At 41.0% G+C, this 16,127-nt stretch overlaps 1 protein-coding gene across 1 annotated transcript; it reads right to left on the reverse strand.

The window, feature by feature from the left end:
* Positions 1–4,631: 4,631 nt before the first annotated feature.
* Positions 4,632–14,632, reverse strand: arl6 (ARF like GTPase 6). The gene is made up of 8 exons (XM_084307923.1): positions 14,492–14,632; positions 13,856–13,982; positions 10,807–10,868; positions 9,726–9,794; positions 9,495–9,589; positions 8,395–8,524; positions 7,907–7,962; positions 4,632–5,641 (listed from the first exon to the last, which is right to left on the reverse strand). The coding sequence occupies exons 2-8, from the start codon at positions 13,976–13,978 to the stop codon at positions 5,616–5,618; spliced, it is 561 nt and encodes a 186-aa protein (XP_084164049.1). The 5' UTR covers positions 13,979–13,982; positions 14,492–14,632; the 3' UTR covers positions 4,632–5,615.
* Positions 14,633–16,127: the final 1,495 nt, after the last annotated feature.

Below are 16,127 nucleotides of genomic sequence, written 5' to 3' on the forward strand. Positions count from 1 at the left end.
AGTATACTGGCAGCGTAATCCTCTAGGTGGCTGTCGTCTACGCTGCGGGCGTTCTACTTTAGGAGGACCGTTTCGTGGAGTGTTCATCATAGGCCATTTCAATATTAATACCACTATATTAATATTACGCTAATTACCCTCCGGCTCGAAGGACCAATTGTAACTGAGGGGTACAATTCCCTGACTGTATTGATAAGTATGGTATCATTAAACCACTACCGCTTTATGTACTTTAACTACTGGCCATACAGTACACGATATCTAAATATGATGAACACTTTCCCACCATGAAACCAGGTCCACACAAAGGTAATAATCAAATATTTAATATATAGCAAAAGGTACATATAATATTCACCATTACATTTATGATTTGAATGCTCTTGTAAGGCAAATGAGTACTCGTAGGCAAATCAATACTGAATGTCCAATCTCTGGTTACGCAGGAAGCAAGTATACAACCTGGCTCTTAGGGAATTATATCTATGGTCACTTAATGATTATAGCTGGATATACTGAAGGGGTCCTGCCGGTTGTAAGCCAGTAGGGGGGGTAGGAGAGCCGTCGGCCGTATCCCGTCTGGTCAACGATTTCTAGGGAGACTTCACGTACAGAAGACAGTGCAGTAGAATCTTGATCCGCAGATGAATACACCTTGGCTCTCTTGTAGGCTGTAGCTGTAGCTGTAGCTCCACAGTGAAGAAGAAGCGAGGCGACCTCAGTCTGGTCTGGGCGCCGTCTCACCTTGACTCCTTTCGGGGTAGATCCAACACTCACCGGTGTTGGTGATTATCCGCTCCACAAATCAAAGTACCAAAGCAAATATATATTCCATGCCGCATAGGGCTCAGCAGTCGTCGGGTAGGTAATCCAATGTACAGGTCCACTCGGTCCTCGCCTAGAACTCCTCGGATGAAAGCACCACGTGTGGTCTGCCCAACCTGGTTAAGACTCTAGATAACACGAGGAAGCGACGGGGATGCTGCTCACTTTAGAACTCTAACCGCACGATGCACCATACATAATAGACTATTATTACTTAATAGAAATACGGTGCCAAACTCTGGCAATTCAGCTATTAATTCGCACGAGGTCTCACTGCTATTCTAAGGCCAAACAGGCCATACTACACCGCACGCGGTATCGTGGGGTGAGGCTTCACGTTCTGTTACTTAGTTGGGTAGAAGGGTAAGGGATAAGAGGAATTCTACATTTCTTGCGCCATATTTATATGCACGGTGGACAAATAGTGCCACTCTGCTTTCGGTAGCCGTATTCCTGCGCGGAGCCGGGGCTAGTAAGGGCATGTCTCGTCGGTACCTTTGAACTTGGACGCCAGGGGCTGGTCCCTGGCGCCTGGTCCTTTTGTCCAATAAGAGAATGAACTATTATGGGCTGTAGTAGAATAAAGGAATATTCCGTGTATATGTACAAGGAATATACAAGGGATATCAAACGATATACAAATACTATTCAATATATATCCATAAATAAATATATATATTCGGTTTAATCTGATCCTTCACAACAATGAATCTCGGCACCCTACTGTAGGCAAATGTGAACAGCCATCAAAACGGAGACAAATCCGGAGAAGATGGACAACCCTGTCCAAGAAAGTCCTCATTAAAAATGTATTAAAAGCAGATGAATATGGACACGTTTGATCACTGTAGGGACTGGAAAAAATGTACAGTATACCTAAAGCACCATTAGAATAGAAATAATGATCTCGTCTTCATACGCCAAGAATTCTTGGGACACTGCATTTACAGTTATATGTATAAAAAGAAAAAGTCCTATCATCTGGGAACGTTTCAATCTTGCTTTGTGTATATGATGAACAAGTCACTTCCAAAATGTGAAAATAGACAGCAAAGATGGTGTAATTAAAAAAAACTGGCAAATAATGTGAGGCCGACTTTGTGGACAGTGCCCAGAGTGACGGTATTCACGAGGGTTTTTACAAGGACATAATGGGCACATTTTCTCATACATACCCGTCTGCCCTACAGTAAAATAAACATTATTTGGACGTAACAGTTCAAACCCATTCCACAAAGTCAATTCATTGTCACTCATTAAAGCTCTAGAGAAGATGTTGCCTCTAAAAGCTCATTTGGATGTAAATGTCCAGACAAACATGTTTGTGGTCCACAGAGTTGGTCTCCGTTTGCATTACTTGGATGTAGACGTTCAGACACATGTCTCCATGGCAGTGGCGGACTGGCCATCGGGACATTCAGGACAAATCCCGATGGGCCGGAACCAAAGTGGGCTGGTCCAAAAAAATATATATATATATATTTTTTTTTTCTCGATTTTCTTTTTTTTTGGGCCAGTGTGTGAGTCGGTGTGTGGGCCACTAATGTGGGCCAGTGTGTGGGCCAGTGTGTGGGCCGGTGTGTGGGCCAGTATGTGGGCCAGTGTGTGGGCCGGTGTGTGGGCCAGTGTGTGAGTCGGTGTGTGGGCCAGTATGTGGGCCGGTGTGTGGGCCAGTATGTGGGCCAGTGTGTAGGCCGGTGTGTGGGCCAGTGTGTGGGCCAGTGTGTGGGCCGGTGTGTGGGCCGGTGTGTGGGCCGTTGTAGTGTGTGGGCCAGTGTGTGGGCCATTATGTGGGCTGGTGTGTGGGCCAGTGTGTGGGCCGGCAATAAAACAATAAACAAGTTGCATAAACTAAATCAGATTAAAAATGATCACAGTTCTGGTTTGCCTTAAAATGCAGTTTAAGATGGGTCTTGAACATGGAGTATGTAGGGCACTCTCTAATCACAACTGGTAGGCTATTCCAGTAGTTACCACCTTTTGATTTGAAATCTTTATTTCGAACATGCAATGAATACAAACAAACAATAACAAAAGCAAAACACAACTCAATCTACATGTTCGAAAAGGAGTAGGAAGAAGTATACACTTATTTAATCCTACCCCTTTTCCACTACTCAAATGAGTGTACTATAAAAAAAAATATATATATATATATATATATATAACCTTTAACAGAGAACACAGTTTTTGCAAAGGTAGTATACCGAAAAGGCACCTTACAGTCCCCTCTACTGATGGCCCTGGTGGTAATGCCAGTGTCTGCTTTCTGTTGGATGAACTCATTCAATGGGGGAGGGGCAAGTCCATGCAGAACCTTGTACATGAAGCAAGTATATTTGAAAACTTGGAAATTCTCGAAACTTAGCATGTTATGTTTTTCTAAAACATTACAGTGATGAAATGAAATTTGTTTCCTATCAAATACTTTTATGGCTTTTTTGTAAAGTAATTATATTGGTGTAAGAGTAGTGACATATGAAAGAGACCAGTTGATAAAACAGTACTCGATGTGTGATAAAATCATTGAATGCAGAAACATCCTTGCAGCATTAACTGGCAGGCAGGGCCTGATCTGCCTGAAGTTTTCGATGTTAAACTTGACTGCGTTTGTCACTTTCTTCACATGACTTTTTGAAGGTCAATGTAGAGTCCAAGATACTTGAATTAATGTACAATGTCCAGCTCCGCCTCTCCCAGAAACACATTAGAGTGAGTGACTTATACTGGTGACTTTGTGAACATCATACACACTGTTTTCTTGGTGTTAAGTGAAAGACATGCTTTTGTTAGCCAGTCTTGAATGAGATGCTGATGCTGCTCACCACCACCAGTAGCGTATGACTGTGTGAGTGTGAATGCAGACAGACAGACAGACAGACAGACAGACAGACAGACAGACAGACAGACAGACAGACAGACAGACAGACAGACAGACAGACAGACAGACAGACAGACAGACAGACAGAAAGACACACAGAGAGAGAGAGAGAGACACAGAGAGAGAGACACACAGAGAGAGGGAGAGACACAGAGAGAGAGAGACACACACAGAGAGACACATACACAGAGAGAGAGAGAGAGAGAGAGAGAGAGAACAGGCTCTTGGAATGGGTGTCTGGGAGGAAGTGGGGGGTCTTTCGATGTTGATTAGACGGCAAGCAACTAATGTCATGAGTGCCAAATTAAAAGACAATAAATCCAATCTAACTGAAATTGTGTAGCACAGACCTTTCTATGGATCAAAACCTCAATATTATTATGGTGTAGTTAATACTTCATGTATCCTTAATCCCTAGGCTAATGAGGCACTAAGATGTTAGTAAAAAAAAAACATATGCCAATGACAGGAAGTAACGGTATATGTATATGTGTGTGTGTGTGTGTGTGTGTGTGTGTGTGTGTGTGTGTGTGTGTGTGTGTGTGTGCACTGTGCACTGTGCACGAGTGCACATCTAGGGACGGGGTGTAGATTTGGTCTCCCTGATGTTGACTCCTTAGCCACAGCCTTGGGTTGTTTAATACTGGTGTTTCATAACGGCCGTTGTGTGGGCCGGTTTCGGGGCCGGTGCGTGGGCCGGTGTGTGGGCTGGTGCGTCTGAATGTCCCGGGCTGAATTTGTGTCCCAGTCCGCCACTGCTCCATGGTGTGAGAGAGGCGTGTCTCCATGGAGTGAGAGAGGCATGTCTTTATGGCTTTACACTTGTTAATCACACTGTCTAGATACGCTGCTCTATGGACAATGTTGAGGACTTAAGATTAAATAAATGTAGTTCTATAACAAAAAAAGGACAAATTCAAGTAAATCTATTACAAAGTATTTATAAGTACCTAGAAATCAGACTTTAGTGAAACAGCATTGGTTCATCATCATAAACTAAACAATACTTTTTTTTATTTTATTTTATTTTTTGATAGGATGCCCATCGTCATTAAATGAGACTCGCCTTTTGTTATTAAATACAATTATTTTAAGCTTGAGCAGAACAGCACCAAATGCAAATTTTTGTTACTGAATAAATGACATAAGGCATTTAATTAAAAAAATAAATAAAAACTGGAAATTACATTTGTAGACAGGAATTAAGTATTGTATTATTTTACGACCAATAGCTTCACATTCTTCTCATTTGTCACTAGTCCCGGTAAAGTGAAACAGCTATTCCTGATTTCTCCTCGACCTCGAGTAACAAAACCAGCCAGATCTACTTTTGGTTCTAGAGAACAACTGTTGGAATGAGGCGCGGATGTGTTCAATATGGGGGGGTCCCTTTTGTTGCTATGGTTACAGGATGTGCATCTATTCACTGCTGATGTGTTCAATATGGGGGGTCCCTTTTGTTGCTATGGTTACAGGATGTGCATCTATTCACTGCGGATGTGTTCAATATGGGGGGTCCCTTTTGTTGCTATGGTTACAGGATGTGCATCTATTCACTGCGGATGTGTTCAATATGGGGGGGTCCCTTTTGTTGCTATGGTTACAGGATGTGCATCTATTCACTGCGGATGTGTTCAATATGGGGGGTCCCTTTTGTTGCTATGGTTACAGGATGTGCATCTATTCACTGCGGATGTGTTCAATATGGGGGGTCCCTTTTGTTGCTATGGTTACAGGATGTGCATCTATTCACTGCGGGTGTGTTCAATATGGGGGGGTCCCTTTTGTTGCTATGGTTACAGGATGTGCATCTATTCACTGCGGGTGTGTTCAATATGGGGGGGTCCCTTTTGTTGCTATGGTTACAGCCACGCAGCATCTCCTCTCCATGGCGTCCATCTCTAGGCCCTCACGTTCTCATCGTTCTGATTTGATCTGAAAAAAAAAAAAAAAACACAGGGTGTCAAAGGTCACATGATCATAGAAACCGCATACAGGTATCTCTCAATAATATCATTGTGAAAATACATGAATGCCTGTGTCAGGAATGTCGGGAAAGCCTGGTCTATAGAGTGAAGCCTGTTAACCCTTTCACTGCCACACGACAGCAGAAGGTTAACCCTTTACTATCACACACAACCGACGGTCTACAGGTGTACTGACGGGGGCAGAGTGGGTTCTACAGGTGTACTGACGGGGGCAGAGTGGGTTCTACAGGTGTACTGACGGGGGCAGAGTGGGTTCTACAGGTGTACTGACGGGGGAGCAGAGTGGAAGTGGTTGATCTATGGGATGGATGTTCCAACACTACATGACACTAAGACAGCAGCGACACCCAATACTCACTGTGAAATTTGCTCTATTGAATGATTAAAATAATGAGAAAATAAAAAAACACATTAAAAGAAAGGAATGATAATGTTGCCGTGTGTGTGTAGTAGTGGATCCGGTCGCCTGTTATTTTTCTACAACGGAGTTCGGCGATTTGCGAATCTGATTGGCCAGTGTCATTTCTGGTCATGCGACATGTACGCCCAATCGTGGGACCGCAAGTTTCTACACTGGTTAGGCTTAGGCGCTCGTTCGAAGTCGGTTAAGGTTAGAGTTTGTCTTAGAGCGTGGGGCGATAGAACGCCAGGTGCTTTGCAGGCTGTTCGACGCGGAAATGGGCAAAGACACAGCTCGTCACGCTATTGGGCGCACATGTCACATGACCAGAAACGTCAGTGGCCAATCAGATTCGCAAATCGCCGAACTCCGTTGTAGAAAAATAGGACGCGATCCGGTCACCCAAAGGAAGGTAGGTTAGAGTGGCATGAGTGCAGTAGGGGAGAAAAGCATGAGACTCAGAAGGAGCTTCTTCTATCCCCAGGGCCATCAGGATGCTCAACGACACCATGTAACAACTAGGGATGTCCGATATTATCGGCCGATATTGGCATTAAAATGTGATATTGGAAATTATCGTTTTCAAAAAATCTTTTTTACATTTATTTAACCTTTATTTACCCAGGCAAGCAAGTAAGAACACATTCTGATTCTGCATATATCGGTATCGGTTGATATCGGTATCGGAAATTAAGAGTTGGACAATATCGGTATAGGTAAAAAAGCCAATATCGAACATCCCTAGTAACAACCCATCATCTACACTCACAGCACACACATCCACACGTACACACTCACTTTAAACAAACACTCACCCTAACACTCACTTTAAACACTTTAACACTACATTATATTTATCTATTATTCATACCTCATTTGCATTTGCACCTTACCCTAAAGTTTTGTACCTCATTTTCTGGATTGTACCTCACTGTTACTCATTTTACTCTGTATTGTATATATGTATATTCCTCTTTACTTACTTTTCTTTTTTTTAACTGTATGAAGCACACTCTCAGGGGCGCATACAGAAACAAGTATTTCATCGTAAAGTACCTGTATTTTATTGTGATAAATAATAAACAAACTTGAAACTACATTCAGACATAATTACATCATCATGTAATTTTTCAAAAACAAAGTGGTGATGTGCGTCATTTCTTCTGTTTACATTTCTAAGGGACGTTTCTTCCCGATTCTGCTTCGTTTATGGGGGAATCTCGAAGAAAAATAAGTAATTTAAAAGCTCCCTACAGATTGGATAAAATATCACAACAAAAGCTGTGAACCCAATGCCATGTGTCAACATGAATCGTGAGCTAAGCATATCGTTACATTGCTTACATTTCTTTTTACGTTATGCCAATTCCCTTCCTGGTCGTTGCACGCATTGCCCCACTGTCGGCCTGGGGAGGGTGTAGAACTACCACACGCCTCCTCCGATACATGTGGAATCAGCCAGCCGCTTCTTTTCACCCGACAGCGAGGACTCTCACTGGGGGAATGTAACGCGTGCAGAGGATCACGCTATCTCCCCCAGATCCCCTCCCTGCTGAACAGGCGCCCCGACCGACCAGTAGGAACAGCAGTTTACAAACGACCAGGACACACACCCCACCGGCTTCCCACCCGCTAACACTGCCAATTGTGTTAGTAGGGACGACTGACCGAGCCGGAGGTACCGCTGACAGCTGGATTCGATCCCAGAGTCTCCGCGGTGGTAGGCGAGTGCTTAGTCCACTGCGCTACCCAGCCGCCCTAATAAAGAAATAGAAAAATAAAAAAATAAAAAAAATGGTTGAGGTCTCGTACCTTGTAGCCAGTCGACTCCCTCCTGTAAACCTTCTCCTTTCAAAGCGTCACTGGCACTGAAACATATCAAGAGGTCACATTAGAACAGCACCTTACCATTCTGCCAGATCCTAGCCCTGTAGTGCACCCCCTGCCAACACAGGTGTTATGATTATACCATTCTATTGACCTACAGGTACATATAAAATGAGTTGATTTTAAAACATCACCCCTTTCAAAAAGTGTCAGATCAACCTAAAAATGTGATTTTCTGACGCGACATCAGTCGATGACGAGACCAAATATCGGTACCATAGCTTGACCCCCCAATGGCTATAACACCATCATCACCAAAACATTATGTTATGGTACCAGCCATGTGTGGTTGTCTTTGCACACAGCTTTACACTAGAGGAGTTATTCAACAATAATTGGAACATCATCATCGCTGGAATCAACAGACCCCCATTAGCATGTGTGTATGTACAGTATCATGTGTATGTTTGTACCAGATGTGCCATGGTTTGTCTTTGATGTTCTCCAGACAGAGCAGCTGTGACACCTTGACGGAAGACAGTGCTTCCCTCACATCCATCTTGTTGGCGAAGAACAGGACGGGGATCCTGCGGTGTTTAATGTCTGCGAGGAGCGCGAGGAGGACAACGCAGGGTTTTAGTGTCACAATTTAATAATCACTTTCAGTAAAGCCAATGAACAAACATCATATGATCTTTGGAATAACACTAAATGGAAATACTAAAATGAAAACATTATTGTATTTTCTACACACTATGAAACATCAGACTCAAAAGATGAGTAAGATCTATCTATTTTAAAACAAGAGATGGGGTCCATATTTGAGAATGATGGGTAAATAAAAGTCAGGATATCTTAGGTCCGATTTATACTCTCCGTACATTTTATAATTATACAGTAGATATGTCAGGTGTAACCGTAACATGTAACGACTGATTATATATATTTTTTTTCAACCTTTATTTAAAATCGTAAGCATCTGAGGTTTCCCTCATTTACAGAAACGACGATTGTACAGTACATAATAAAAACAATATTTACAGAAATTTAAACACCAGAGTAAACAATTTAAAACTTTTCAAAATAATTAAGAAATATCAACTAAAACAGTTACAGGTAGTCACACAATGGTCTGAAATCATACGTTTAAACATTCCAAGGGAAGGGATGTTCAATGATCAATGTGAGGCATGTGCTGGACTGTATTTCTGTTTTTTTTTGTTTATTTTATATTTTAAATTTTTCAGGTTGGTTTTCCTATCCTGTTGTGATGTGGAAAACATGTAAAGAGACTGTCTGAATAATGGAAAATGCAATAATAAAAAAAAAAAAAAAAAAAAAAAAAACAAGAGATGTGACGGCATGGCATTAACCAGAATTTTTTATTGTACAATATTGATACAGATACAGTACTGCATTTTAATTATAATTAATAATTGCATTAGAATTGTGCGCAACGATATTATGATATCGTCATTTCCTTGCAATATGATCCCGATACAATACGATAAAAGGATAATATTGAATCATCACCCTAACCCTAGGAGCTGCTGCTAAACACAAAGTGATTCACCTGGATGGTTTAGCAGTGTGTCCAGTTCTTCTTTAGCCACGACCATCCTCAGCTTGTCTCCGCTATCGATGACAAATATGATGGCCTGGCCCTCCCTGAGGAACACAGTGATGACCCGTCAGTGGAGCAACAACTGGAGCATCTGTGAGGCTGAGCGATTGTATGGCGTGACTAAGCGCCTGTACATGTGTGTGTGCGTGCGTGTGTGTGTCCTGTGCCGCCAGCACTTACTTGTAGTAGTGTTCCCAGAGGTTCCTGTATCTGCCTTGGCCTGACATGTCAAACACTGTAAAGGAAAGACTGACAAGAGAAGACAACGTGAAGTGAAGTGAGGAGAGGAGAGGCAAAGAGAAGAGAAGAGAGGTGAAAAGAAGTGAAGACAAAGTGAAGTGAGGAGAGGAGAGGCAAAGAGAAGAGAAGAGAAGAGAAGTGAAAAGAAGAGAAGACTAAGTTAAGTGAAGTGAGGAGAGGAGAGGCAAAGAGAAGAGAAGAGAAGTGAAAAGAAGAGAAGACAAAGTTAAGTGAAGTGAGGAGAGGCAAAGAGAAGAGAAGAGAAGTGAAGCGAAGAGAAGAGAATAGAAGTGAAGTAAAGTGAAGAGAAGATGAGTGAAGAGAAGTAAAGTGAAGAGAAGATGAGTGAAGAGAAGTAAAGTGAAGAGAAGATGAGTGAAGAGAAGTAAAGTGAAGAGAATATGAGTGAAGAGAAGTAAAGTGAAGAGAAGAGAAGTCAAGAGAAGAGAAGTGAAGGACAAATAAACAGATCTACATTAGGCTAGAAGCACTACTGGACAATTATTATCCTTTTTACTCCTAGCATTAGGTGAAGATATGGTACAATAGCAACAACAAACTAGGCAAAGCTAGGCAAGGCAACGGGGGGGGGGGGTCAATAATCTAGATTCTACCTTCTATTTGTTTGCCCAAGTGAAGCAACAGTTGCGATTGGAGGATCAAGAAAAGAGGGCAGAAATAGGTTAATTAAAAATGTATTTACAAAGTTGAAAAATGTAGGTTTTCTGTTATCAGTCTTGTGATATCGTTTCAAGTTACTCATAACCTTAGAACCAGGTTACACACATAGCCACCATTAGCTCTCTGAATCCTAGATCGCAGACATTAGCCAAGCAGTCACACAATATACAAGCGTTGTAACATGAAGGTTGATAGCAATGTAAAATCTAATCTATCAAATCTCCTAGATAATGTGATCTATATACTGTATATATATATATATATGTTTTTTTTTTTTAAAGAACAAAGACCTGACTACCAAAGCACCGGACGTCTCCCATGCTACTGAATCATGGTCTACCTGGAGGTCTTGAACTTCTCTATGCTGAAGCCAATGGTCGGGACAATGTCTTGTGTCTGGGCCTGTGAAACAAAAGGTAAATGGTGCATTTATAGAACAGCTTTTATCCAAAGCGCTTTACAATTTTGTTCCTCACATTTTTACCCGTTCACTCACACATTCACACACCGACGGCGGAGGCGACCATGCAAGGTGCCGACCTGCTCATCGGGAGCAGTTAGGGGTTAAGTGTCTTGGCTCAAGGACACTTCGACACGCTGCCCGGGAGGAGCGGGAGAATCGAACCGGGAACCTCCGGATTACCAGACGACTGCTCTACCTCCTGAGCCAAATGAAATGGTGTCTGCCGTCTGGTGTTAAAACCGAAACGTTGACAACATGATATGATATGTGATCGAATGATGAATTATGTGATTCAGTTGCAACGGTGAGAAACGAAAATAGACACTTTAGCTGCAACACATGTTTAACAGTTAAATAATTTTTTTTTTAAAGCTCAAAAGGATTTCTATTTTATTTTTTAAATATATACATTTAATATACAGTATCTTGGACATGCTTATAGTGTATTCAGACCAAAGTGTGATAACAACGTTATACATGTAGCATTTAAAGTGATGGGCATGATGATACATTTCACTGCATGCCCTGTGTATGTGACAAATAAAACTCTTGAATCTTGACATACTCAATCTCGCACTCGATATAATGCTTGTTGTGGCAAAGCAATGCTTGGTATTCCATAGTCTCTCTGGATCTGACCTGATCTATTCTGGATAGGTTTTTCTTGATTTTAGATTTTTTTTTTTCTATTTTGAAAACTTTAACTTTTTTGAATTTGTTTTTGAATTAGGGGTAGGTTGCTCTATAAGCATTCGGCTTCAAACCTATCCTTTTCGTTTGTTTATTTGAGAAAATTTTCGATTTTTTTTTTTAATGTTTATTTATTTATTCATTCACAATCATTTATGACCTCATTTAAACTGGTTATTACCTCGGATGTCAAAATTATCTGCAAAATTGTTGCATTGTCGAGTAGCTAACGTTTGATATATTGGTTGATGGTATATTTCCTCAGATAAATTGTATATATTGAATTGTAATAGAACCGGTACCAAAGTCTGGGACGAAGAAGACCATAGAATGCTAGATTACTGATGTGATGACATTTTTGTTTGCATGCATTTTTTCCTATTGCTAGGTTTTAGTGAGTTTGTCCTTACCTTCGCGTGGGGTATGTCTGGGACTGGGAGTGTTGCATTTATTTAAAAATGTTTGGACTTCATGGTGTTCTTGTTTTGTTCTTGACTTATTGTGATGTTTCTTCTCGACTTGTTTAAAGAAGACGTGTCCGGCCCCATGGGGACATTAACGTGTGTTGTCGGGCCTTACGAATACATTTGATTTGATTTATGACCCTTCCTTCTTTTATAGACAATGTATTGTATACCTGCCTACTACTTTCACTGTCTATAACTGCCCTACACTAATCATAATAATCACAACTAGCTACCTAGGTATCCATATCTGTCTGAATATACCTGCATATAAGTCTTCTATATACCTACTTATAGGCTACACCTGCACATAACTCTGTATGATAGCATGTACAATTATGCTGTATGTACCGTATATAATATATATATAAATGTATTCTTACTGTGTATATATATATATATATATATATATATATATATATATATATATATATATATATATATATATATATATATATACACACATCTGTCTGTACATACCTGAATATAACCCTTTTTGCATATCTGTAGATACTAGACCTATACATGTCCCTTACCTACTCTTGCTAGTTGGCTAGTAAAAAAAAAAAAAAAAAGTACCCGAAACTGTGGTTGCAACATTTTGAGAATATTCAAAGGTGGAAACTTTCCATGGGAATTAACGGGAATAAAATGGAAATATAAGGGTTATTTTTCACAGGCTGTATTTACCATGTCATATGCAGATGGGAACATAAACCTTTTACCATTATCATAAGCAATATAAGCTTCCCGATGTATAACAGGTCAGGAACGCAATCATTCACCGACGCCGGGGATACACCTTGTCCTCTCATGATAACAAACAACCCCCTTGGGTGAATTATTGCATACTAGTATTTGTATTAGATTAGATTGGATTAAAATGTATTGTCATCATGCAGCACAAGTACAGCACAACTAAAACAAGTGTGGCATCCAACCAGAGTGCAAATGTAACAGTAAAGTGCAACAGTAATATACAATATACCGTATTGTATATATTCTCTCCCCACCACCGTATGTATATTTCTCTCCCACCCACCCACCCCTAATGTCATGTATGTATGTCATGTATGTCCCTATGCCATAAATGTCATGATGTCATATATGTCATGTATGTTGTGATGAATTGAAAATGGGGGACCCTGATGTAAACAAGACGAAAGTCTTTCTCTGGTCTGCATCCCCTTAACAATTGTGTGTATTGAGCCGTACTGTATTGTACCCATTCTGCAATCTGTTAAATAAAGTTTTCATTCATTCATTCATTCATTCATTCAATGTACAGGTGGTTAAACTGGGTACAAAATATACACGTTAGTACTACTGAGTGTAGTGCTTATCAGATGTATGTACAGAGTTGTATTATCTACATAGAGACAGTGTGACTACTAGTGGCCAGCAGTGTAACTAGATCCAGAGAGGCGATGATGGGGTGCCATGCGTTGCTTGATTGATTGAAAACTTTATTAACAGATTGCAGAATGGGTACAGTACAATACAGTACGGCTCAATACACACAATTGTTAAGGGGATGCAGACCAGAGAAAGACTTTCGTCTTGTTTACACATCAGGGTCCCCCATTTTCAATTCATCATATGTCATGTATGTAAATGACATACAGCCTAGTAGTAGACAGTACTGTTGCATCTAGACATTTATGACACATATACCAGAGATCAACAAATATACAGTACTGTTATGAGTACAAAAATAGTCTAAAAAGACTCTAACGCCTTAGCGGCAAACCACCATCAGCGGACTTACTTACATTGGAGGGTTTGAGTTGGTTGATGATGGTGGTCTTGCCGCTGTTGTCGAGTCCCAGACACAAGACGTTCACCTCCTTCCGCTTCAGCCCCAGCCAGCCGGCCAGCTTGTCGAACAGCCCCATCCTCCTGGTTACAGTCAATCAATCAATCAATCAATCAATCAATCAATCAATCACAGAGCCAGATATACTGTTAGCAGCCTGGCTGTGTCTCCTGAGCAAATCAAATGTAACAACAGTTACAGGTATAATAAGTTAATCCAAAGTAAAACACAATGTGTTGTTGGCTTCATATAGTTCTTCTTCTTCTGTGTGACCCAGAGAGGAGGCACAACATCATAAGCCATTTAGGTTAACTAGTGTTAGCTAATCCTAGTGTGCTAAGCTAGTTAGCTAGTGAGTAACCTATTGGTTATAGCTCCTTAATCCACTCTGTTGTTGTAAATCACCACTTGTTGTAACGCTATCCATCTTCTAGTTAGTAAAGAAAAACACACACACACACTAGGCTAATGTAAACTATATAGAATAGCTCTGTTGTTGTTAGTGGTGTTGTCTAGGTAACGTGACGCCCAAAACATGGCTAGTTTAAGAAAGAAGGCATTTTATTGACATGAACGCAAACGTTGTTGTTACCTGCTGCGACGAATCCTTCGGATCTTGCCTCTGAAAAATGATGATTATTATTACGCTGTTGTTTTGATAGACAAAACGCGCATTTCTTCCTAATGCAAGAAGAAGTCACTCTTCAGTCCAGTGTGTCTCGATCATCATCATCATCGCTCCTGCTGCCTGCTGTGTGGAATAATATAAACACACTGTGTGTGAAACACCACCATCTGCTGGTCAACCTCTGCGACTACTACACGGATTCAGACCACTTCCGCATTACATGGAGCTCGTGGGGGGGAGGGAGGGGGTGGGGTAATAATGACACATTCACCCCCCCCCCCGCACTCTCTCCTATGAGCTCAAAATACCGGAAGTGCCAGTAAAGGCCCAAATTAAATTAAATTAAATGAAATGTTCAACTTCAGAGGCCAGAATGTGGGACCTATAAACACATTTGACTATCCAATAGCATTGCGAGGCTGAACAACAGGACTCATTGACTATGTAAATGTACTCAAAAAAGAAAAAAAGAAAAACATTTACATTTTTTTTAAATAGCTAAAAGCTAAAAGTGATGTTGTAATTTTGCAACCGAGGGCCTTACAGCTAAATAGAGCTTTACTGTGCCGGAGGGCATCTGTCTAAAAAAAATCATACAAGGCGTTGGACTGTATTAAATCAGTCATTTTATTTACATTACATATTTAATACAAAAATAAACTATGTTGACAACATTCATTTCTTCTTTAGTTTAGATTATTATAACTAGAAGAATGGAATGCAATTGTAATCCAGTAGTATGCGGTAATAATGGAACATTTGGGATGCCAACCACCTCTGAAAACCAAACCGATCGACTAACGTGTGCGCCACCCAATGTTGGTGCAGGGACTAGGCAGTCTTCAGTCTGAGTACCTGTGTGACAAAACCACCTGCTGACCCTTCACGTCAAGAACATGTGTGCTAGTGACATATAAGAGGCGTGCCCGTGCGGTTGAATGGCGCACGTGTGCATGTTCATATGCGGTTCCATGCCATAATGCTGAGTGTGGACATTGAACATTATTATGTGTATATCTAGTTTCAGATTACAGTAGGCCAACTGTCATTGTGAAAAAGTGCAATTCTTTACTTGCTCATCAGGAAGAAAGGTGCTGTTAAATTGGAATATTTTTTGTTGTTGTCAATTGTCATTCTTCAGGGGTGTAAAAAGTACCCAGAAATTATACTTAAGTGAAAGTATGGGTACCGTCTCAAAATCGTACTCAAGTAAAAGTCAGAGTATCTGGCTAAAAACACACTTGAGTAAAAGTAAAAAAGTTTCTACTTTTAAATGTACTTAACATGCAACGGCCCACATGTGGGCCCTCTTGAGGACGATTTTCCCACCGGCACTTTGGCGACCTCTAGCGGCTCGGGTGTGCATATCTATTAATTCAATATATCAAATTAAAGCCCTATTTGTTGCCTGTCGATAGCCATTTCCTGTGACAAAATCCGTTCAGCGGTTCTCGAGTTACATGCCGATATGTGAGGCGTGCGCCGAAGTACACGGTATTGCGCAAATACCACTCCCGACTTCCGGGGCTCTAGCTCCGTCAATCATTTGGCGATCTCGAAAATGATTGAACACGGTTGTAGCCAATGAGTGTGGCTTTCC

This window comes from Notolepis coatsorum (assembly GCF_963971535.1).
Source record: "Notolepis coatsorum genome assembly, chromosome: 2".
NCBI classification, from domain to species: Eukaryota; Metazoa; Chordata; class Actinopteri; order Aulopiformes; family Paralepididae; genus Notolepis; species Notolepis coatsorum.